Source organism: Zosterops lateralis, assembly GCF_965231275.1.
Source record: "Zosterops lateralis genome assembly, chromosome: 2".
Lineage (NCBI taxonomy): Eukaryota > Metazoa > Chordata > Aves > Passeriformes > Zosteropidae > Zosterops > Zosterops lateralis.
Window position 1 is genome coordinate 11,995,173 of NC_139763.1, and position 26,240 is coordinate 12,021,412.

Here is a 26,240-nt window from a genome sequence, read left to right on the forward strand (position 1 = left end):
TGATGGTTAAGAGATGTCTTTATAAAATATATCAATAATACCTCCCTCAAATTCTTAGCTCTCACTAAGAATTTGCTTCAAATTATTTTCCTAATACTAGTGATCAAGAAAAAAAATGTTTGTAGTCTGTATAAGCTCAGTACTAGATAATCTATTTTATTTAACATTTAGATCCTAGAGAATCATCAACTCTTAGTCCCCTCAAATAAAAATAATTGAATTGACTACTGAATGTTTCTGAAATTATGTTATTTACGCTGTTAGTTATTTAATGTTAAGAATGCTGATAAGTTTTTGGGATGAGGCTGATTGTAATTACAAGTTGAATACTTCCTCTTTAAAAGCCCTCAATAAAAATATACTCATTTTTCAGTAATCTGAACAGCTTCAGAATTGAAATGTTTTCCACATAAGGAATCTGACCTGCTTTTGAAATTTCTTCTCTAACTACTTTATGACCCTGTAGACTCTAAACCTACACCCAGATCTTATTAGTCCAGAGCAAAAAATCAAACTTTGTTATAAGCAGAATTAAAAAAAAAAAAAAAAAAAAGGTATAGGATAATTCTTAATAGCTGAAATATTTTTTTTTTAATTTTTGTGCCCCAGGGCAACAACTCTGAATTTTGCAACATCAAGTCAAGGCTGTTTGGTGAACTGTGATGCTGCCAACATGTTCTTGGAGGATAGAGACGGAGTCAATGGAAAATGGTCCAGCAGAATTGCATCACAAATGACAGCTCAGTATCCATGCTAAATTCAGTGAATCTGAAATTAAAGACAGAATGGTGTTCTTCAGCCTCCACTCAGTGGGCTATTTAGGAGGTGAAGAGATGTGTTTATACAAAAAAAAAAAAAAAAAAAAAAAAAAAAAAAAAAAAAAGGAACTTGCAGGCCTCATAATACAAGGAAACTCATTGTTATGAGGTTGCTCACATTTTTTCTGTTGCCAGATACCTTAGGCTGGGTTAGAAAAAGTGTTCTAATAACAGCAAACCAGATAGGGGGTGGGGGTGAAGGAATAGAGTTACTCTAGTTAATAAACTAAATCTGTTAAGAGTTATTTTAGCACTGACAGATTTTTGTCATCCTCTTTATAAAAACAATAGAAGGCAAACAAAAATCTCTCTGTGGTAGACTACCAATGAGTACAAAACCATTCAGAAGGGTATTAGACATACAGGGACATATTTGTGTTGCTGATCTGTCTGGATGGCCTCCAAAAAAGCCAGTTGCTTGATGTAGGTCAGCCAGAGTACAGGGCTTTGCATGACAAAAGAAACCACAATAAAGTCAAAAAGCAAGTGGGTATTTTGCCCTTTATTCCCCATTGGCCATTGTTCTATTTTTGAGCTTACTTACTACTGTGGGTTTTCTTCCTTTAGTTTTTAATTAAACTCTCCTTAGGCTTACTAGCTTGATATTTTCTTCTTTTTTTCTAGGGTGGTTTTTTTTAGTTTAAAAATGAAGGAAATCCTTCATTTATTAATTTCATGTTTACTAGGCCACTTTTCCCCAAATCTCACTGCTCTATCTATAATTTAAATGGATCATTAATTCACAATATACAAAATAAAACTTTGTGAATTTTGATCAGGTGGGTATAACAAGCTTTCTGACTATTCTGAAAGTGATTATTACCCATTATGTAAAATACACATGGTTTTCACAGCTGTGCAGTAATAGAAAAATCTTAGTTTGCATCTAAGCCTAACAGTATTGAACTCTGAAGCAAATCATATTGAAAGTGTTTGATGTTGGCTGCCAGGTGAGAACTGGGTCCCCACTGAAATCCAGAAGGTATTTTGCTGTTCCTTTTCCTGCAGCCAAGATTTCAGCTTGTCACAGACTGCAAATACAAATTCCTTTTCTCTTTGCTTTTCCAGTTTTCTTCTCCCACACAAATAAATCTTGCACTCATTCAGATTTATTAGATTTAGTCTCAAATCATAGTGGTGTAATTGAGAACAGAATCAGACCCAGCAATACGTTTTCCCTTCAAAATAATTAGCTTCAGTCTATACAATCTCCCATTTCTATCCAGCTATATATGCTATCTGTAGAACCTAGATACTGAATTTACACAAGCTGTGTAACAAGAGTCCTTTTATAACACGGACTACCCTGATTAGAGAGAGCCTTATAAAGACAGAGCACCACACTTGGATAATTCAAGTGCATAGAATCCACATACAGACCCAAAGTTATTGACCAGGCAGAGCAAGTTTTTCTGATCATCGCACTGTGCCTTTTTAAAAATAAAGTGCTATTTGCTTATGGCTAAACCTTATATGTGGCTATTGCATGCACAGTTCAGGCTTCATTGTCAAAAACCAAAACACCTTAATCAAAAATAATGGAGCCTAAGCACTAGGGCAATGACAGTTTTTGTTGGTTTTGGTTTGTTTGTTTGTTTGTTTGTTTCCATTTTATTTTGCATTCCAACAGAATTTTTGTCGAACATAGAGCACGTGAACACACACACTTTCCTTCACTGTTCCCCACACAGAGTTGCTCACAGAGGAGGAATACTAAGGATGAATGTTTCTAAAGCCACAGACAACTTCTCCACTTATTTCAGTTTTGTGGTTTATCTTTTTTGTTTGTTTGTTTTTCTTATATCTAGTAATATGAGAAAACATTATAAGAAAAGCTTTCTTTAAGCAGTGAGAATATCAAATGGTATTTGTCAATCCCTGAATCATGCTATTCAAAGTGCTTAAATCTACACTAAAAATAGAAGAACAGAAAAGTACTTCCCATGTGGCTAACAAAAGACCTACCAATTGTCTAAATGTGATTGTGGTCAAATAATTACATCCTACATTTATTCCACATCCCAGTCTTTACGCCAGGGCATGTAAAGGGGACAAAAAGACAATGCATTGCTTTCAGAGGATCCTGGGGTATTTGGGACTGTTGTGGTTTAAGCTCTGATGGAAATTAAGCAGCACACTGTCACTCACTCAACCCCTCCCCTTCTCCCCCCTTCAGCCCAGTGAAAACCAGGACAGGCATCCAGATGAATGAAGGAAAATGCCATCAGTGCCTGACAGGTGTCTGTAAGAGCAAATAAATAATAGCTTTCTTAAAGCAAAAGTGCAAAGCTCTCTTAAATTTTTATGTGACCTGGCAGCCTAATTTCCATTTTGTGGATGTTTGACACGTGTCTAGAGACACTATAACAAAGAACAGATTGTAGAAAATGACTTGAGCTCAATCTCAGAGAAATAAACGTTTTAAGCAAACAAAAATCAGTGTACACCTCAAAGGTCTCTTAGCTTCTTATGCAGATACTGAGATTTCTTGACTTTCACAACAGGAGCACAGTCATTTCCTCCCACATTGTCAGTTCTGGATTGCTCCCACAAACATCCCCCAAACTGCAGCTTCTTGACTCTCTTCTCATTAAGAAGACCAAAATGTTATAATCTATGCTTTTCTTGTAATGACAATCATGATGAGCAAACCCCACAACATCCATTATATTGGCCGATATCATTCAGCTGCCATAAAAACACCTAAAGCTAATTAATTACATAAAGAGACTCTAAGGCCTGTTTGCCAGGACACCAGTTACAATTCTGCCAGGGTAAATCAAAGCCAGGACTCTATGACAGTGTGCTGCAACCAGTAACTCTGCTCCAGCTCCTCTGCTTCTGCCAGCAGGGACTAGCAGAGAGCTTGGCCTGAATATGTTGCAGAGCTGCACCACTCCTCTCTCCTTTCTAAAACCAGAAAGGACTTTCTGTTATTTGAAACATAAGTATGAGCAAGGTGCTTATTTAATTTGTCTCAGAGATGTCTGGATGTAAACACAGTGGTGGGCTTTTATTCTTCCCTGTCAGCCATGGTACATGCATTATATGCAACTCCTCAAAGATAGAATCATACATAAAAATAAAACTAATTTATTTATTCATTAAAGTGAATAAATTGTTTTTAATACTTCCAGGTCTGATTTAAATATTAATTTTGTATAAATAAAGTTTATTCTGAAAACAATTATATTTCTGGTAATCACGTCATTTTTTCTGCCTGAGTTCTTACTGAAATCATGTTGAAATTAATAAAGTTTTATTTATCATTACAAGCTAAAACCAAATGAAAGAAGATTTCTTAATCTTGAATATATCATTTTAAAGCAAATACAGTTTTTGGAACATTAAAATACAAGGGACTCTGAAATCCACAGGAAAATAATGTTTTGCTCTTACTTTTTTCTGAAAATAACACTTTCTATAATACAAAGTGACAAACCATCTACAATACTGTCTTTTTCATTCCCCTTTGGTTTGGAAGTCATCACTGTACATATCAGCAGGACTCTGCACTTCAGTGTCTATTGCCTCACTTGTCTTACTCGCCTGACATTTGCAAATGTTATTTGCAGGATTTTGAATGTTGAGAAAGAAAAAAAAAATTGAGTGCTTAAAAAATAAAATCCACAGCCACATTAATACTTTTCCAGGACGTGTTAAAAATAGGGTTGCTTTTATATTTATAAAAGGGATACAACCAACTCATTCTTAAAATTAGATTTAAGGGAAAAAACCAAAAACAAACCCAAGAAAGAAAAAACCAAACCAGCTATAGTTTCTACACACTCTAGTGACTACTGTGAAGTAACCGATACAGATTGGGTATTTTCTCTTGTTTGACAGGTATCTACCAAGTTACATGTTAGATGATCAGACTGTACTGTTACCCCAAATGGGGGTTTTTGTAAGGGCAGGGAAGGAGCAGTGCACATTATGGGAGTAGAAATGAAACTGGAGCTCTCAGTGAGCAATGGGGTCCTTCTAAAAACAAAAACTCTCCAAAAGAGGTGAGCTGCAGCAGGCATGGCTAGGCAGGCCAACAAAATGGATGGTGCTTCTGATATCAACATAGCTTTGTCCAAGCATTCCCAAGAGAGGTTATAAACAAACAAACAAAAAGTCTAAAACTATACTAATGAAGCAAAAAAGTTTCCTATCTATACAGCAGTCTCTTAGTTTAAAAAAAATGTAAATATACAAATTCCAATGACATATAAAACAAAGTCAAAAATGTGAATGGGAAGAGACATAGGTAAAACAGGAAGACTGATGCTACAAAGAAATTGCAAAAAACATATGTACAAGACCCTGTTTTTCCTCGTTTGTGATCGATTGTAATGCATGTTTAACAGCAGCAGTCGAGGATGTAGTTCCAGGCACCAGACTGCAGACTCTGCTCCTACTCAAGGGGGTCGACAGCCCCTTGCACGTCGGTCACCAGATGACACTCGATATACTGGTCTCCCGTGGCAAGAGGGGCAGTATGGCACTGTTTGTGTGAGCCTCCTCGGGGTTCTGCTCCCTGTTAGTTTTTGTCTGGGGCCGCTGCCCGTTTATGAGTGTCATGGGGATGTTGCAGTAGGTGTGCTGGTTGCCTATTGAGGTAAGAGGCAGGGTGCCAGCGGGAGGTACGTCGTACTCGTAGCTCCGGTAATAGTGTTTCTGGCGCATCTGGGAATGGTATGTGTTATGGAAGGTGGAGCGCAGGTCTGGGTGGGCAGTGGCCAGAGCAGTGGAAGTGGCAGCGGCCATGGAAATGGCGGAGACTGTCTGCAGTTCCCCAAAGGGCCCCTGCTCACTGACATCTAAAACCTGCTCGTTTGTCATGGGTTCAATCCTCTTAAAAGGCATTTCGTACTGTAAACGTTTCCAGAACTTGGAATTCAACTTGTTGCATTTTGGTCCGTGCCATTTAATGACAGTGAGGAGCTTGATGGTATGTTTTAGGGCCTCAACCTCCTGGTAGTTCATAACTCCTCGTAGTTCACTGCATTCAATCAGTATCACTTTGATTTCTCCCGTGACTAACATATTTCGAAGCCTTGTTTCCAGTTCAAAGATGCTCCAACCTCTTCTTACCACGTAACTTGGAGTCATGACGATGATCAGTCGCTTGCTTTGGTCTACACATCTTGCCACATCTTCAATGTAGGCTACAAAACAAAACAATTGCTCAAAAAAACAATCTAAGAAAACAGTCTGCTCTCATACACTGGTGAGAAACAACAGAGCAAATCCCTGCTCCAGAATATCTCACTGAAATATGCAAAAACATCAATTGCAAATGTGCCAGGCTGGCCTGGCAGAACATGATCTTGAGCAACCTGCTCTCTGTGGACATCCTTGAGCACGGAGGTTGGAAAAGATGACCTCCAAAGGCCTCTTCCAACCTCAACCATTCTGTGATCCTGAAAAACATCTATTCCCACATCTGTTCTGTGCTATGGATGGTGAGTGGTTGTTCATGAGCTGTAGCTTTGTATCATCTATATCGCTATTGGAACAAATATGTCCATCATGATTTTTACCTTTAAAAAGGCAAAGTCACTCAGTTAGACAACAGAGCAGCCATGTGCTTCAGGATATCAGTCCCAAACCAAAATGATACTCTAAGTTTTTTTGGTAGGCTTAGATTCTGGTTTTTTTTCATGCCCCTGCCACACACATACATAAAAAGTGTTGTCTCTTGTAAATTAGTGTTAAGTTTGTTGTAGATTTAAAAAATATCCATGAGATTGTTAGATATTCTATGTTGTGTTTTGCCTATACCAAGCATCCTTTCTTTTATCTTTCATTAAAGGTAATGAATTTAGTTACTGTCTATATGGTTACACTGAAGTCATGAAAAATATTACAACAACTGACCAAACATTACTGTACTTATGTTGGAATATGAGAGAGAAGAATGGAAAAGATCTACTTGTACCAGCTGGAATCAATTCCAGTATTCAGTCTCTGAGAATGATCAAGTACATCCACTACACATTTGTCTACAGTGGACACTGGCAGAATTCACTACTTCTGTCTGGTCTAGAAGTTATTACTCATCCATTGCTTTAGTTGAAAACCAACTTCTTCTTTCCTGGGTGAATTTCTGTAGTACTTAGAATCATGGATATCTTTCTAAACAAAATATAAGGAACTGAAAAGAAAGAACATGGTAGTCATTCCTAGAGATGCAAGCTCTCAAAAAATCTGAAAAATGTTAGTATCTTTCATTTCCTTTACTTATGCATACCTTGTCCGTACTGTTTTACCTTCCATTAAAACAATAAAATTACTAAATAATAATCCTCTTATATGGGAAATGCACATTAATGTTTGGTGGTTTATCTTCACCATTCTCTAAGACATGTGAGAAAAGATGACATTCTGAAGGAGTAGGTATAGAAACAAGACTAAAAACAATCACTGCCATCAGTCATTTTCTGCTTCAAAATCACATGAGAATAAAGACATGACTTACTTCCTGTGGGAATCAAATCTCTGTCTGGTATGAACAATTTGTATCCATAATGCTTTTCCAGCATATCTGGTAGAATCTCAAGAGCAAATCTTTCTTCCTCTCCAGTTTCTTGATTCCACTGGTCAGGATCCACTTTGGTATAAGATAGATATGCATCATAGTCTTTGTTGTCTAAGGAAAGAGAAACATTAAGTTAGTTTATTCCTTATTCCAGCAGTTTTTCCAGATACTTCCCCAGGTATTATTATTTCTAGGAGAATTTTCCAGGAATAGTAAGTGGTTTAGATAAAATGGCAAGCTTTCACCCAGTCTCCAGATATGCATCCATTCAGCTTTCCTGTTTCACCTGGTAGAGATAATCCTTGGTTACACAGATGCAAGGAAGGAGGGCTCCATATCCATAGACAGAAGTCAGTTTATGTAAGAATCTGGATGAAGGAAATCCACTCAGCTGCAGGGTGACAGCTCACCAGCACTAAAGTCAAAAGTCACTGAGAAAAAATTTCATTCTTCTCTAGCATAAAAGGAGAAAAAATAGCACGGAAATAACTAAGCTAATATGTAAATGTCTCTGCTGCATAGTAAAAGCATTTCAGTCTATCCAGAATTTTACTATAAATATAAGACCTGGGGCTGAAATGCTCTAAATCTACATATAGCCTTTCTTGTAAAACTCTTTAGCTCTCCAGATCTTAAAGTATCACCAAGCTTAAATCTTTCTAGCATCAGCTCCTAATAATGCAGTTTATGTTTCTTGAATCTGTGCACTTAAATTTGCAAATTTAATGTTGCATTAATGTACATTTCATTGCTTAACAGTGTGTTACTTCACTTCAATGTGAGAAATAACTATGCCTGTGTTTTAAATGTGCTTGGTGTGCCTACTTGAAAGACTGAATCAAAAGAGCCACCATTAATTTTCATTAGGAGGTCAATAATGCCAAGTGCTCTGGAACTAATTCAGTGGAATAAGAGGTCACGTTTTGACTTTTGTTGTGAAGAAAGCAGAGGAAAATCAATGACAAGAGTAATGAAATGTTAACATCCTTCTAACTCTCTTGACAACATTATGAACAGGCTACCCAGAATATCAATTGCTTGTAAAAGAGATCTGACTGAATACTCTAAATACTGTGTGTCATAAGTAATGTTATATTCAGTCAGTGCTGACTTAATTTATTTATTGAGCCACTCCTTTCTTCATTTTACATCTTTTTGTAGTCTGGTAGCATTATTTTGAAAAGCCTGCCAGCTATGGATGCAAAGAGTGTAAATGAAATTAATGGAGTGGTGCTAATCTTGAGCAGTCCTTTCTCCCTTCTGAGGAACCATGTGCTCTATGCTCATTAACATTTGCAGATGACAGAACAAATGTGGTTGTACTGTTACTACTTTTAAACTTTATAAACCCACGAAATGGCCATGTACTCATTCTGTGCCCTGCACATCTTTTGTGGGATATTATATATTGGATTGTTAAAGCCACAGAAAAAAAAACAAACAAAACAATCAAAAACCAACAACAACAAAAAAGGAAACTAAAAAAACAGAGAAGCACTGTCTTTTATAGTTCACACTTCCCATGATTTTTGGAGTATTTATGAAAACATGTTCTTTAATAACAGACAAGCACCTCCTGCCTCTGACAATGTCTTAAAATAAAACTGATTGGAACAAGTATAATGTAGAGGGACATACACAGCAGGGTTCTGTTCCTGCAGTAGGACAGTGTTAACCCAGCAAAAGACTTAGCACACAGTGAGGTCAAAAAATATATGATGAAATTATCACAACTGACAAAATGCTGGTGCTGCAATGACATATTCTATTGTCACCTCATTAATGGTCATAACCATGGTACATGCTTGAGACCAGTGCTGCTCTGTTCAAAGTCTTTGAGTTAAGATGAGAACGTATCACTTCTCAAAGGGATAAATAATAAGAAATAATGCACAATTCAAACTGTTTTAAAGGCTGAGTATTGTCTCTTAAGATGGTTTGCACATTCGTAGTTGGAGGAGAAATTACTTGTGCTATGCCATTGCTTAATTGCATATGCAAATATTGCACTTAAACATTTACAATTACTTAGTTACAATTACTTAATTTACAAGTACATTACTTACTTTACTTATTTATTTACTTATTTACTTATAAAGCACACATTTTTCATATCATGGGGGCTCCAGCAGCTCCACAGCTTCATCATTCTGTATTTCAGGGAAAATATCTTTCCCTCCTAGTTTTATTAGTATTAGTAGGGCAAAGAATGGTTTGGGTCTAGAGTATATCTGAGAGATGTGTTTAGGCATCAGGCATGGGGAAGCTCTGGATTAGTTCATCACAATGAGGTCAAATGCAGCTTGTGCTCAAGGTGTGATGCATTCAGCCCACAAATGTTTCAGTCAGCCTCAATTCACTGGTACTGCAAGACTCCAGGCAAAACAGAGTATGATACAAACTGTCCTGTCGTTTCAACCATCCTATGGAGTTGAAAGTGAGAAGTTTATGAGCAGTGGTCATGGAGCTACACTCATCCACAGGTTTAGATAGACCTTAGGGGTAAACACTGAGGGTCAAAGCTCATCTTTATTAATAACACATGGAAAGGGTATGTCATTTAGTGGCCCAGGATTCTAGCCAAAGCACTTGTTGCATCACTGGAATATGCATTCTTTAATGCTGCCCATTCCTTTTGGTACTCATTTAAATGCAGAGTACACTATCATACTCCCTGTAACTTTCTACGATGTTAATCCAACAGAAGTGATATAAATTTTTAGGGGATGAAGTTGTAAATGCTTCTTGTTATTCCAAGGATGTTCTGAGCAGCAGTCACTTAAAGGCTCAAAGTAAGTATAAAATGAAACCCAGACTCTATATGCATCTACTTTTTCACATGCAAATGGGATCTTTGGGTAAGTAAATTGCTATCAGACATCTAAGAACTCATCTGTATGCATGCTCTCCTAACAGCTACACATGAAGAAAGGATAAGCTGATGCCTACAGAAAGAAAGATAATGCCACAGGGACCACCAAACAGATTTAACATTAAATTTGCATTATAGATGCATGTATTTTCTAATGATTTCTATGTTGCACTGAAAGAAGCCAGCAGTTTGGGCCTTTAAGGGTTTATTAGACTTAAACATTGAAGATATTTCTGCTAATGGGGGACAGAAAAAATATATACATGCATGAAAATTTAAGAAAAGAAAAAAGCTTTCTAGACACTCTTAACAGCCATGTTCCAGCCAGTGACAAATTCTGACTTTTACTGACATGACATATTCTAGCACAAAACAGATTAAGAGATCAAAAAAATGAGAAATTCTACAATGGTACATTTTATAGTGAGCCTTACTTCAGTGAAGCCCTAAGACTTAGGTGGTGGAGTCAGTTCATGTGTCTGTGCATCCTGAAATCCTCAGAGTGGTTTGCAGTGCCTTCAGAAACATCCAGTGCACTGGAGGCAGCTGACCATGCCCAGGGTGCTCCACAGCTCAGTGCAGTCAGCAGGGATGGGTAGATCTTTCATTTCCAGATCAACAGGGAACTGGACAGCTGATTCCTTCAGCAGAGCACATGCTCTCCTCTTAAATACTCAAACACTCATACAAGAATGTGCACTGATTTAACTCAATGTTTCAGGATTTCAAGGGGAGCTTTAGAAATAGGAGATTGGATCCCTCCAAGTGCCACAGGGAGTTGGAGTCAAACTGATACAGAAAGATTTCGTCTTAAAAGAAACATGCTATGTTCTGGAAGGGTTACAAAAAACCTTTCAAAATTTCTCAGAGATTGTAGTTGCTTCAAAATTATGGCATTTCTTAATATGTATTTGCTTCACTATTTTGGGGGCCACATTTAATGTATACATTGGGATACAGGTTATCCTTAATATAATGAAAAAATGTCATTTAATACTGAGTTGAATAAAATGCTCAAATCCTAGATAAAGTATTTCAAAATACTTATGCTTTTCCTCACACTATTTACTATTGCTGATATAACATTTTCTATTATTTTTAAATGTCAAGCCCTTTTAATGTTAATAAAAATTAAGAACTACCCATACAATTTTTTCCACAGCATAGTGTTTTTTAAGTGTAGCATTCCTCATGATAGTTCATAATCTTGTGCAAGTGAGCAATGTTGAATTGTATTGTAGTCTCTTTTTTTTCTACATTACATCTGAAGTTTTCAACCCATAACAATCTCTTAGTTTGGCATCTAAAGATGATCTTGGTAATATTTTATTTTTTAAGGTAAATATATATCATATATTACACATGCACTTTAGATGCTATGAATTAGGAAGAGAGGAAAAAGGAATTTTCTTTTGAATTAGCATATTTCATGCACAGAACCTAGAAAATCCCATATTCAGTGGAGACATAAATTGAGTTTTTATTGTTTGAATTGTATTTCAGATGTAAATAAATAATATAAACAAGAAGAGTTGAAAGAAACAGTTTTCCAGCAATAAAATTGTAATTAAATAAGAGAAAAATCCCTTTTTCTAACCAGCAATGTTTAGAAAGAAGAGAGCTGCATTTTTCTAAGGCGATTTTAATAGAATTTGAAATTGATATTCATAGAGCAGGATTTCTTATCGTCACAATTTGCCAATAGCCAATAAGAATGTATAAACGAGTGGTAGGACTGCTATTGCAAACTTATTTTGTGCGTCCCCAGGGAAGATTCAGTAATTGCAAAGTCACTGACTTCAGCAGTAATTTCAGCCTAGCTCTACCTGCATAGCATAATCATTAACACAAGTGCTTTGGTGGTGCTTAAACCAATGGTAGAAGTTATATTTGAAAGTTAATAACTAAGTAATACAGAAACCTGAAGAATCTTAAAGCATTGCCATTCCTTGCTGCTTAAGAGTTTCACTGGGATGAAACCCAGGACAGCACTAAAAAGTATTTCTTACCTGCTCTTGTCCTGGACATTAATAAAATATCAGAGCATCCCCACAAGTTCGTCCATGAACCCAGCTAGACTTTTGCAGCTAAATAATAGCAAGGACACAATCATGATTGCATAAGGACTCCCAGGTGCAACAAGAACTACAAGGAAGAACCAGTTTCATCAATCTCCTAGTTTGAGCATTGATTTACTTTCTCTCAGCAAGAAGCAGAAATTCATCTCTCATGAAAGGGCAAACAGCCCAGCCAAGAAACAGTAGAGATGTCATGTACCAAATCCGAACAAGATTTCCTGAACTGAGGGAGCTCAGCAGTGGCACATTTTAATCTTATTACAAGCACTTTGCTTTATTTCAGCAATGTGGTGGAAAACAAACAAACAAAGAAACAAACAAAGCAGCCACTTCCCCTCTTTCAGAATTGAAATTTCCCAGGCCTGTAACAGAGCTAGACAGAAGCCGTGGCTTCCTTCAATTTACCAGTTTCTGTGGCAAAGAAAGCTGAGAAGAAGACTGAGGTCATCACAATCAGCTCCTGCCCAATATTTTAGAACCAGCTGATGGAACCTAAAGGCACCAAGGGTCATTGTGAAGGTCATCATTTCAGCCCTTAAACAAAGGTCTCACTTTCTAGATATCAGTTGCCTACACTCTTTTTTTTTTCTTGATCCTAAAGCTTAACTTCTTGTCTGCATGGATGTGAGAAAGGATATTTATGTAAATTCTGTTAGAAAATTGTCTATAAGAGTTTTGTTTAGATTTTGTCTTCAATTACTACTTGTTTTAGCAATTTAAAATGTTAAAAATCTACCCAGGTAATGGTAGCAGCGGATACCTGCAAACTGTTTCTATTATTAGCTGTACCATATGGTCTTGCCTCTGAAACTAGAATCTAAATCACAACACATGTAGAAGGTTTTGGCTACTTTTGCCTATCTGACCATGTCCAATGGTTTTTAGCCTGTCATCCATAGACATCTGCATTTATCCATAATGTAAACTAAAACTGGCATACAGTCATCCACATATGCACTGGAACCTCTCAGATGTTGAAATGGCAAAAAAAAAAAAAAGTCTAAAATAGCTGTTTTGGTCACTTTGAGCCTCTTGTCCACTCTGAGGATTGTAATTGACACTTCTGAGAGAAGTGACTCCCTTTCCACCCTCACTGTGGCTGATGTGGCTGTCGTACCTGGGGACTGATCCTTGCACAATTTGATGACCAGGAACAATACAAAGGAGAAAGTTGTCCTAGGTAGAATAATGGGAAAACTTCCACTGACTTTAGGGTGCCTGGAAGTCAGCTCATATCTAGATAAAGAGCAGATTTCTATATAGTGGTAATATCTCTTCTTATACAAACAGCTTTTAAGGTCACAGAGTGCAAGCTAGAAAGAAGTCAGGGCATGTGTTGATCACAGCTACTTGTAAATGGCTATTTGCATTTTCACTCTGTCAGTTAAAGTACAATAATTCTTTTCATAAAGTCATTTAAAAACTAGGAACAACATCAAGAGAACTTCCTTGGAAAATAAAAATACATGAAAAACAACGGTTAAAGCGCTCCACAGAGAATGAACATGATATAAAATCCCTTTTGTTGGAGTTCAATGTACAACAAAATAGAAGAAATCATCACTTCTAAAAGTGGCTTTCACTAATATCATTTTAGTCCCTAAAGTGTGCCTTATGGACAAGGCTTTTTAAAATAAGCTTTTAAGTTTAAAGCTGCAAAACTAAAAAGGTTACCTGACATTTGAAAAAGATTAGCCCTCAGAAGTTCCCAGTGAAGCATCTATTTCTAAAAATGTTGTTGTTTTCAGAGCAGTACAGGACATTTCTTTGTTTGCATAGCACTTCAAGCTATCATCTTTACTGTGTATGTGGAGAGATCTTGAACTGGATTTTTCCTCTTTAACAGATCTGTGAGTTTCTGGCCAGTACTAACCAGTTATGGTTAGTTATGGCTCAGAGATGCAAGGTCATGCCAAACACCTGCGGGTAAAAAAGCTACTGCTTTGCCAAGGGTCAGAGTGTTTCTCTTGCCCCAGTGCTGCAGTGACCAGGGGAGCTGTCAGACAGTCACAGCAAGGTCCCCTGACTGGACAGGGGCACCCTGTGCTCCTCTGCACTGAGGACACATTGTGGTGTCCATCACACCATCCCCTGGTGTGGAGCCAGCTCCCACATGGTTGGAAAGCACAGGTGTGGAGTGAGAGGAGAAGCAGCAATATTATTGTATTCCAAATTAATAGGAAAGGCAGGGAATCAACCATGAAAACATAAAAGAAGGCTTCAATTACCATTCCCAGGACTGAAATGCAGTGTCTGTAAGGGAGAGAAGAAACAGGAAAGTCTTGTCCTTAGGCTGAGAAAAAACATTGAGAATTTCAACATTGTAAGTTAGAGAAATGAGGAATCGACAGCTGTGAGGACTGGTTTAATCTGCAGTATCCCTACAGAAAGTAATAAATTGAGTTGCATTAGCTGTAAGGGTTAAATACTTTGTTTTCAAATATTTCTCACAACTTACCCATGACTCCTACAAAAATACGTATGTTAGTTAGCCTGAGAAAAACTGATGTGTCTAAGGCTTGGAGAGGAAAAAGGAATTGTGATGAGATTTGACATCCTGAAGGGCTTGTTCTCTGATCAGGGAAGAAATGAAGCATTGAATTTTAAAAGAGATTTTCAACTGAAAATTTTAATTGGACCTCACCTTTAGAGTGATTCAAATCCTCTCTGGGTACAATACAGTGCACATAAAGAAAAAAAAAAAAAAAAGACTGTGATATTTTGATGTTTGCTTATCTCCATGCTGTCCTGAAGTATGACAGAACATGGTGTAAATTATGAATAGAATGTGGGCGCTCTGCTGCTGCACTGCAGGAGATGTGGTTAGAATAGGATTTTAGAGTTCAGCATTTTATATCTGTCAAAAACTAAGCTAAACTAAGGGATCTCGGTGTATGTCTGCAATTTATTTCTGCACAAGCCATATCTTGGGCTTCTGTGGAACATTTTCTCTCCATCTTCCTTCTTTTCCACGAGTTTGAGTGAAAGAGATAGAGTGAAATGTGCAGTTGCAGTTACTTCATTAGCACAGTGGGTTTTATCCATGTTGCCAGCATATTGAACACGGTAGAAGCTATATGTTTTCATTAAGAATTTGTAAGTAGTATTTTTCTTTTTATATTGCTGTGGTTAAGCACCCAAGCTATCAGTGTTTGCATTGATCTTCTAAGGAGAATCCATGCTTGAGCTTCTTTAACAATGACCTTTGCTAAGAAGGATAAACTGAATGGGTATTGGTTTTCCTCCTTTTGAATCACAGAACAGTATCCTTTAGAGGTAACTTTTTTTGATATTTAAAATCCATGATTCAAGTATTGATGTTCCCAAGGGGAACAGGACAAGAGACCCAACACCGTAACGCCTGACAGAGTAAGTCTGCAAATAAGTCGAAATTATTTGAGAAAATAATTGACAGCTATAAAAGCAAGAATTACTGACACTAAAAAAGAAAAAAATAAATTACATCTATCTAAACAATTGTTATTTTAGTGTATATTTCTGCATAGACTAATATAATATTATTAAATTTAAATAATTTATGGAAGTAAGCATCTCCATTTAAACTGGAAGCTGCTTTGTGGATAGAAGAGGACCTCAGCTTCTGAAAAAAAGGTGTCTGTCAAAATCCTCCATGACTCACAGTCCCTCTGGGCCTCAGTTTCCTCCTCAGTAAAATAAAAAAATAACCTTTTTTCCTCACTGAGCTGCTACATTAATGCATCTTTCTGTAAATCCCATAGAAGGTTACAAAATGTTCTGATGTTCTTGGGCTTGTTGTTCTGAGCATTTTCTATTTTGAATCCCTGTGCATTTTTCGATGGGAGGCAGAAATGGGTCATTCCCTAGTGATTTTATTATGGAAGTCTTATATAAGGACCTGTAATTCTGCAACTGCTCTTTTCCTTATCAGTGACAGATTTAGCCATCACTTGTTTATCACTACATATTTATTTAAATATATCACAGTGGCTTCTGCCTACAGGCTATTACCTTGACCTGCAAAAAAACCCTTTGATTGGTATTTCTGTGGAGAAAAAAGGGCCTGTCACCAAAGAGAGAGTGTTAGCCCAAAACATCAGGAACTCTGACCTGAGAAACCACATCTAATTATCAGAGACTGCAGCACAACCCAGTTTGCTGTTCAACCACAATTTTGATTAGTAAGGCAAGAGGCAAAAAAACCCTTTTCCTTCAGTCCATGAAAAGATAAAGATGAAAATACATGTCTATGTTAGACAGAGCTGGTGCATATATTGTGGATTACTTTTGTATAGGCTGGATGTTCTTGAATCACAGAACAACTTTAATGACCATTTGCAGCCTGCTCAGTGATTAAGTAAATGAACTCAAGCAAATGAACTACTGGGTACATTCCCAAACACTCAGTACAGTTTATTGAAACTGATCAGTTTAAACAAGCAGTAAATTGAGATTCACTTCAACCTCTACCTATTTGTTGAATATAATTAGGGAGAGCACCCCCTTGCTCACAGAGAAAAAGAGCTGGCTTTCAGTACTGACAGGAAGTGAAAATCTTTAATGCACAGATGTTGGCAATTTACATTCAGTGTTGGGAATAAAATTCTAAAAGACACGGATGTCTTCTGGAGCTCCAGAGAGCAGCACATACATCAGCTCAGCAGTGACTGTGTTTATGTACTGTATGAGGAATGTATATTCAAGTCAGCACCTAAAATTGCAGTTGTTAACACATCTTGAGCTGAAATGGATTTTGGGCTTTGGTGGAGAGAAATAAAAGACAGATATTCTTAGAAAGTAGGAAATGTGCTAAGAAGCTGCCTTACCTCCATCTAGTTCTTCAGCTCCAAAATGATTTCTGTAGAAGAGCATAATCTCTATCTTGTAACACTTGTAGATAGTCACTAAACAAACAAGCAGCAGCAGAATAGCACCAAGACCACCAGCAAGCTCAACTGTGTACATCAGCTCTGCAAAGAATTACAAAACGCAGTAACAACCACATTCTAAATCACAGAAAGATCAGCAGCAGACCTTGTATTTCTGTTAAACATTAAAGTAAAATAATGAATGATGGGTTATTTATATATTTATGTCATTATAAAGCCCTTGAATGAGTATCTAATTGATGGGGTTTTCATTCTTCAACAAGCTGTTTTTTCCCTCTGATACACCATATTAATTGCTCTTTTAAAAAATATACTTTGCTGGAGATATGTATGTTTGTATGTGAGTATGTGCATATATATGATATATTTTATAACTCTTTCTTTTTTTTTTTTCTGTAGATAGATCACAATTTGCTTTACCCTAGATAAATGTTGCCATTTGACTTAGAGTGAAAGCAAACGTGAATGTTTCGTTTTTGAGGACTATAATGCAAAACCAGCTTTTCCCTTATTCTATATACAAATAGGACGTGGGAAAACTGGACAAGATAAGGATTTTATTATTTTTTCCAAAGCAAAAATAGAAATAATAATAATAATTTAAAAACTTCAAAAAACCCTTGAAAGATGTGAAGACACATTATCCAAGGAACCCTAAAACCTCACATCTCAGCTATATTTATGTTAATATTTTTTAACAGTTTCATAGAGGTCTGCAGTTTATTCTCACTCTTCTCCCAGTGGGCTTAGCTAATGAGTAGACACAGCAAAGAGTCCTGGTTTGCCTGTTGTGACATTCCCATTCAGACCCCTTGGCGTCTTTGCTGCCATCTGCTCACAGGATGGATTGGGATCATCACCATGGAGCTCTGTTCCTGAGGACAGGGAGTGGTCACCTGTGGCCACCACGAGTGTCCTGCACCAGCAGTGGAGTCACTTTTCAGGCCAAAGGTAACATGTCACAGTGGACTTTTGCCTCACCCAGTTTGAAGGGAGTTCACAGAGGTTTTTTACTTTTCATTTGCTCTGAAAACTGGTAGAGTCATAAAAGGAGGGTAGGGGGAGAGTTGTTAACAGTTTTGTAATTTGAAATCACTAGATGGCAAGTCTGAAGACCTTCCATGTTTTTCCAAATCACTCAATTTAGAGGAATGAAAAAATACCAGATCTTGGAAATTTAAGATAAAGCTTTTGCTTCATAAAAAATCTGTGCTAGAACAAGTGTTATTTTCACAGTGTCCTCTTCTGGTGGGCAGCTTCTGTCTCAGTGAAGTAGTGTGGACCTGGAGTAACCTTTTTGTGTATGTGTGTGGTTGTTGAGATTTGATAATCCAGCAGCAGACAATTCAATTAGAGAAATAAAAGTTTAGAGGAAAAATTGACAATTGCATTTATTTGACAGCTTCTCCTGAGAATCACACCTTTTTTATTATTATTATGAGGCAACTGTAAGAAGATTTCATTGCTCTCTTGAAGACACTAAAAGTGCAATAAAATAAAATAAAAAGGAATTTATATTCCACGACATTCTTTCCAAAACTGTGCTGGAAGCTCCTTTGTGTTAGATATTTTTAAGACTGACATGGTTATTTCAAACTCCCAATACTTTTCTGGTCCAGAGAGGGAAATGTTATTAAAAACATCCGACAAAATACAGTTTGCATAAGCAAGTAATGCAGTATTTTAGAATATAAATGGAGATGGAAATGACTCTGCACTGGCTTACTATACCCTGTTTATCATTTTGTAATACAGGTGATGCAGCTGTTCAGTGGTAACTAGAAGAAAGGCTTTAGTATTTCGGGTTGCTAGGCACAAAGTACACTATTTATGTGCCAGCTGTTATGACTCACTGAAGGCAAAGAAAAACTTTACAACTGGAAAACAGAAGTTTTCCTAAACTAATGATTTTTATATTAAATGGAAAGAAATAACTGCAGGTATTCATCTGTTTTCTGTCACTGTGCATGAAATCAGACTAATGCACTCCATCACTTTTGCCATCAGAGTCCCCCTTAGTTATATGTTTCCCCATAAAGTAAGATTATACCTTTATGTTTGCTTCAGTAAAATCTATCTGAAAGCACATGAAACTGTCCTTAATTAGGCCATCAAAGCAAACAACAAAATTCTCTAGTCAGCCTGAAACATATTAGCAATTGCCTTTTCATGTGTTGCTGCTGAGCCATCATGATCATACACAGATAAAGTGGCTCTTTCTCAAACAGGGAAATAAAAAATTCTGTTTGCAAAAGTTTCATGGTCTACTGATGTAACAGAGCCAGCTTGTACCTTCCCCTGTGCTGGACAGTATCTGTCAGCACATGGTCCCTGTGTATTTTGGGTGCAGTTTGTCAGGATTCAGAGGCAGAGGGGGGCAGTGATTAGCCCCAGTAGATTGCTGTATCCTTACACCCAGCCCAGAGGTGCCTGAGCTGGCCCCAAAGGGCTGAAGTGGGACAGGTATATCCCTGCAGCACAGTGGAAGGCAGAGGGATTGGCCTGGACACAGGGTCACACCAGGGTCATTCTATTCAGGCCTTGACTTTGTGTTCCTCCAGGATCCAATACTTTGCATCCTCCAGGATGAGATACCCCAGGGATGTTAGGAACAGTGTTACTCTGTGTTGAGCTGAACTGAAGATGCAAGAAGCAGAAGGCTCAGTCCTGCCTCTGCTGTTGGCCCCTCAGGTGCTGAAGCCATTTCACATTTCTGTGCTTTGTTTTTCCCAACGTGAATTGGGGAGGCTCCTCTGGCTCCTCCCTAGGAGAGCTTACTCCTGAAAGTAAGTGGAGCAAGCACAAGGGTGTTGGTGATGCGTGTATCAACAGTTTCAACAATGATGTAGTGACTGTCAAAGACAAGTTAAAGAGTAGCAGCAAGGTTCCAGCCCATGGTTACCTTCACAATAGCATTTTTTTCTGCTGCTTTATTCTGCCTTTTACAGTGTGATTTGAGCACAGTTGCTGCAGCAGGCATCACACTCCCTTTGAAATGTGATCTGTTTTTCCTGCTGCAATTCACGTTTCCCATAGTGGCAACATACTAAAAAGATTCAATTTCATGACAATTCCACATCAGAAGCAAGACATGAGAAGAGCAAACCCCTTAAAATCTATTTAGCCCCTGTGTTGCGTTGCTCAAATTACAGACCTGGCCCTCCTTAAGGAGCTGAGACTGAATGTAGAAAATAGTAGAGGAAAATTACTCGACTAACCCTTAGGGGGACAGGCATTCTGTTAAACACAACAAACGAGTAAGTGCCAGAGAGTTACATCCAAAAGCACAGCAATCATTTAGTTACAGGCAATTAACAATAGTCTTCCAGTAGCACAGGAGCAGTTCTACTCCAAGGAAAACACATTGATTGCTGCAGCAGTAGTAGATTGGTTTCTGAATAAATAGCTTCAATTTAAAACAAGATTTGTTACAAGCATTTTGACCAATGGCTACAATTTTTTTCCTTATCAGGAGGCTTTGGCCAAGCAGCTCAGTGAAAGAGACAGCTAATTAAAACAAAGTACGTGTCCTCTCCAAATATCCAGCATATATGGCTTGTAATAAATGTCCTCATTTTATACCTTATCTTTCCTAATTACTGGACACATTTGTAGGTATTATCTTTGATCTTCACCTGGCTCTAATATTTGATAAACTTCCTTTTACTGTGTCATACAGGTAATTCACTTATCATAGTTGAAGTTGTAAGAAGAAAGTAAATAAAAGTGTTCTGTCAAAGATTCATATCTTTTGACTTAGATGACATGCTTCAGGGACTTTACATTTAATGATCTGTAAAAATTTAAAATTAATTTTATTCATTAATTAGCTCTCATACAGCTGAACTACTAAGAAAAATAATTATTTTTCAAATATTCTTTTTTTTTTTTTTTGTGATTTATAACCCTAAGAGCACATGTGATTTATAGCTGTGTATTTTGTTTCTGAGCCTGTTTCAAAATCCAATTACAGTCTATCTAAGGTTTCAATTTTGCAATCACTTACGCAGATTGCTCAACTTCATGGACTATAAGTAATCCCTCTGAAGTCAACAGAACTATTCAAAGAGCTTCAGGTTAGCACAGAAATAAATCTCTGCAACTTTGTGGCCTAAACTGATTTCCATTCTCTGCTTGTCTTGGATGATTTAACTCACAAAGAGATAGGGTTTGGTTAGAGGCAGTTCTCAGTTTGTTTAGGTATACTTTCAGAGATTTCAATTATTAAAAGAACCATAAAGATAATAAATATTATTTGGAAGGGGAGCAGGGACTGCGGTGTTATAACATGCAGGTTTGGTTATGAACGGGTGTGTTTCTTCCAAAGGAAGAAGGAAACTGACTAACACAGGACCATTTCCCTGAGTCTCAATTCAGACATCAGCCATAAAGAGTAGGCAAAACTGAAGTTAGTAATGAAGAAACCCATAGTCATACTTTAAAAATTAAGAATTATGCTTAAGAATTATGCATTTTTCCCTTTATTTATTTTTTTTTTATTTCCCTGCTTAGTATAATATTTGTCATCGCATAGCTGTAAAACAAATTATCTTCCCAAAGTATAGTGCATGAAACCACAGCTTTATACAGAGTACACATACTCAATACACATATGCATAAAATCTATTCTCTACTTTTTAGGCTTTGTTGTTGTTTGTTTCAAATTGCTAAAAAAAATATCATTGTGCTAAAGGTATCTAGATGGATGTATGTGAACGTCTTATATGGATATCCTACATGGAAACCGTTATGAATAACCACTGATTGATACTGTAGGACAATAATCCATCTGATATCAGTAAAAGTGGATCTGGGATGCTCATTAGCTTGATTATGAAATTATTTCTTAGCACAAAAGATATGGTTTTTGCCAGCATGGGCCATGCATGCCTGTGGATGTCTGCAGAGTTGACTGAAGCCAGCTAAATTTAGTCATGATTTTCAAAATTATTTTCAGTGCAGTAGTTTCATTTTATTTATTAGAACTATTGGGACCTGGTTGCCTTCCTTTACTTTTTTTCTAACAATAAATAATACATATTCCTGATTCCTTTATGAAAAAGCGCTAGTCAGGTTTGGGATTATATATACATAAGCATATACGTGTGCAAATGCAACACAGGGATCTTGTTAATCTATTCATTAGTGTTGTATTTCCAGAGTTATTGGTGCTGTTGTATTTCCAGGGTTATTAGAAGAGAGAGAGCAAATTATTATAATAGAAGTATGTTCTTACTGATGGCATTTTTATTTCTGCTGAGAAGTGGAGGATATCTGTTCCCAGTAGGAGAGTAACTACACTGACTATCTCCAAGAGTATGTTGGCTCAAAAGAGGATAAGGTTGGGAAAGGATAGGTGCTGCATGTAGATGCATATAGATGTTACTGAATCTTACTACATTTAAATACTTAACAATGCATTTTAAAGGCAGTTTATTATACAGATTGAAGAAAAAAAGTGTCATGGTGGGGAACTGCAGTAATCTCTGGTTATCTTCCTCAAATAAAGGAATTGTGTATGACCTTATTACCTCTCCTCATTAAGAGAGCTTTTATTTGTTAATTGTAGTACAGAAATCAGACAAGCCCACACTATCTCTTTGTTTAGATCTTCTGAAAAAAATGAACGTAAGAGGCACCAAAGGGTGCAAAAAATGTGGGGGAAAAATTGAGTACTGATTTCCAAGGATGTAAGATCATAAAATATACTGTTTGCATTTTTTTTTCTGACATAGCATTAATGAATAATTTAGCTATGCATGGATTATGGGAACAATTTGTGACATTTTATTTTAAAATATTTTTATCCTTGCCAATCAAGGTTAGACTTACTCTTAGACATTACATAAAAGGAAGAACTATGATAAAAGTGGTACAAAAGTTGTTTTAAAGAGTAATCTGTTAAACAAACCAATTTGTGTGACACATTGTCAGTACTAAGATTTGTCAGAGGAAAGTTAGATTTAGGCACATTCTGAGTAATCTTATAAATATTTTTACTGGAGTTATACTAGTCCAATTTCCTAAAGGATGGGGAAAACCTGGCTGATTAAAAGCATGGTCTTATGAGGAGTTTCTCGCAGGCCGAGGCCTTTAGTATTCTATTCCTTGACTGATTTTAGATGAGGTTGAGTGTAAAAGGACAGACACTTTTAGGTTTGGAACAAGAAGGGAGCTGATATTTGACCTTTGGCCCTGTGTCATGAACCCCTTGGGAGAATAAACCTTTGCACTGCTGAGCACAGTGACAACTTGAAGACTTCTTCAATGGCCATAGGTGAATGAAAAACCAATTTCCATCAAATCCAATCCAATTTCAATTCCAATTCTAAAATCTGATGATGGTCTTGGGAAAGCTTTTCCTGCAGAGCAGAATGAAAACTAAATGCTCTAAATACAGTGGAAGATAGGCTCATGTAAGGTTGAAACTGACCAAGTGGGTTGGAGTTCTTCAGCAGTTTTGCTTCCACTGAGACTCAGAGATTCACTGGATTGAACAAGTACTCAGGTCCAACTAGCAGAAGCTGAAATATAACTCATTGCTCTCATATCTCAGATGATTTGCTTCCTTTCAGAAATTTCAGAAGCATTGTGAAGCTTTTTAGTAGAATGAGATAGAACACCTGGGGTTTCTTTGCAGAGGTTAGAAAAGAACTAGTTTCTTTCCTCTTTTAAGTCTAAATTGTCACTCATCCCTACCACTATGTGAAATTGTGTCCAACTGACTGCAAATGCATACAACACATTCAAGTCTGTAAGTAATGAACCAGATTTACACTATTATGTGAATGGCACTGCAATTTAAAGTGCTTGTCAGCAATTCTATTATCACTAATAACCACATGACGATAATTTGGAATTACTTTCTATTCAGAATTTGCTATTACATTGTACAGGAAATATTAATATGATGTTTATGCATTAAGAAATTAGTTTAAAAAAAGGTAATTTTCCTCAAGATGCTTTCCATCTAGGAAATATTATCTTGCATATTTTTCAAACATGTATTTTCATGGGCAATTTTAAACACACTCTTTATCTATACAATTTCTTTCAGGGAACGTCTTTTTCTTTTTTTCCTGACAGAAAAAAAAAACAAACTTTTTTTAACTACCCCTCATTAACTTACAGTCAACAATATTCGTATATGCCCACTGAGAACACCTGTGACAGAGGAAAACAAACTGAAACCATACAAGAGGCTAAGGGTAGGTCATTAGATGATAATACTGTGTAGATGAGAATGGGAAGAAAAGGAAGTAGATACTTTGAAAAAATGCATGAAAGCACGTTACCTTAGTTCTGGTGTCTATCCCAGGAAAAATATCAGTATATCATTAAGCTTTTAAAATATCCATACCACTTAAAGAGTAATGCCAAGATAGAATTTGAGATTATTTTTGCTGTAGAGTTCCACTTAAAATATATATAGAGAGGACTTTCAAAAAAATAATCACATAATTAGATAATTACCTGTATATACAACACAGTCTGTGATAAAAATAAGATTATGAAGGCTTTGATCCTGCATGAAAGTCATGCTTGTCAATACATAATATTGCAGAAGAGCATTTTTTTTCCTTATGCATTACATTTTTATCTACTGCATTGATAGGCTATAAGCTTGTCTTCTGTAATGAAAAGACTTATGAAAAAGATAGAATTGTAATCTGTGATCCACCTGTTCTATCATTTTAATCTGTAGTCTGTCATTAATAAATTTCTGCTTAGCTGCTGTCAGTACCACTCTCAGAATTAATTTCTAGAAAGTTCCTCTACCTGGCTGAAGATTAACCTGAAACTCCTCTGGATGATCAATGGCACCTATCACCTGTAAGTAACAAAATCAACCTTAGATTATAACAAGTAGGGTTTTTTTTTTCCCCCACACAAAAGAGAAAATAACTTGATTATTGTATGGATGACAGCGATTTGGTCAGAAGGTGGAGGATAGGGATGAAAGTTATATCTTTTGGGTTCTGATTGCTCTCTTTTTCTATCTTTTTACGAATTTTGTTGGAATGAATGAGAAAAGGAAACAGCATTGGCATTGTCATGCTTAAAATACTCTACTGCTTTTAGCTTCCAGTTAAATGCTCCCTATGCACAGCATCTGAGGAAATTTAGGGCTCTAAAAATGGTTAGCTGGCAGCAGAAAAACATAGATCATAGGTTTTCTCCACTGGTGTCAAAAAGTAAAAGAAGTTCAGGAGAAAATAAGAGCTGGGCTCCCTGGGATACAGAGCACTGATATTTGCACTAGAGGGAGGTATGAGGGGGCCCAGCTTTTCCCAGTGCTGCATGCTGAAATTGGGTTCACATGTGCTGTTGGAGTCCAGGGCCACTATGTTCTGCTCCCCTCCTGAAATTTGTCTATGTCAGGAAAGGGGAGGCTCTGGCTTTCCATCCCAGTGCCACATCAGGGGAAGAGCAGAAGGCCCTCTCTCCCTGGGGGAATGTGCCAGGCTCTGGTTTGGGCTGGGACCATCCTCTGCTGGAGCCTGTTGGGGGTTTCTGTGAAGTGAGTGTGTCCCTGTTGGGCTGACCAGGGGGAATATTAAGGAAGATGAATCTAAGCTTTTTCTGGTGATTTAGACTGTTGACTTCTTATGGATTCAGGACCTTTGTAAGTGTAGGCATGTCTAAAATCTCCCCCTGGACTTCTAAGTGTACAGAGACTCTACTGACCTGTGTGAAGCAGCAGCCGCAAGGGTGTTTTAAAAGCTTAAACTTTGTACCTGAATCCCCACTGCAGAGTTTAGCCCTAAATACCTCTTTTTCCAGGAACTCTCTTTGTTCAGCAGCAGAGTTTTCTGCTCTGCTGTCCCTTCTGATCCTGGTGATAATGTTCCACACTGGAAGTTTAAGAAGAATTATAATTTCTTTTTCAGGTATGCAGTGAACATTCCAGATTCATCATTTTTGTGCTCTTATACTGCCGGGAAAAAAGATCACTAACCAGAAAATCAGCCAAAACGAATACCTCTGCAAATGTCTTGGTGTCCAGGAAGCAAATTTACATAATTGCTAGGTCCCAATTGTTCTAAGTCAGTCAAATAATAAGAAATTAATAAA

The 26,240-nt window shown here is 37.1% G+C and overlaps 1 protein-coding gene across 1 annotated transcript in view; it reads right to left on the bottom strand.

Annotated features, from left to right (window-relative positions):
- Positions 1-5,255: 5,255 nt before the first annotated feature.
- IL1RAPL1 (interleukin 1 receptor accessory protein like 1) overlaps positions 5,256-26,240 on the bottom strand; it is a gene marked incomplete at both ends in the record, with an annotated part of 598,003 nt that continues 577,018 nt past the window's right edge. Inside the window, 3 exons of the mRNA XM_083855627.1 lie at positions 5,256-5,974; positions 7,288-7,458; positions 17,103-17,246. Of these exons, the coding sequence (XP_083711753.1) occupies positions 5,256-5,974; positions 7,288-7,458; positions 17,103-17,246 (1,034 nt within the window). The remainder of the gene's footprint in view (positions 5,975-7,287; positions 7,459-17,102; positions 17,247-26,240) is intronic.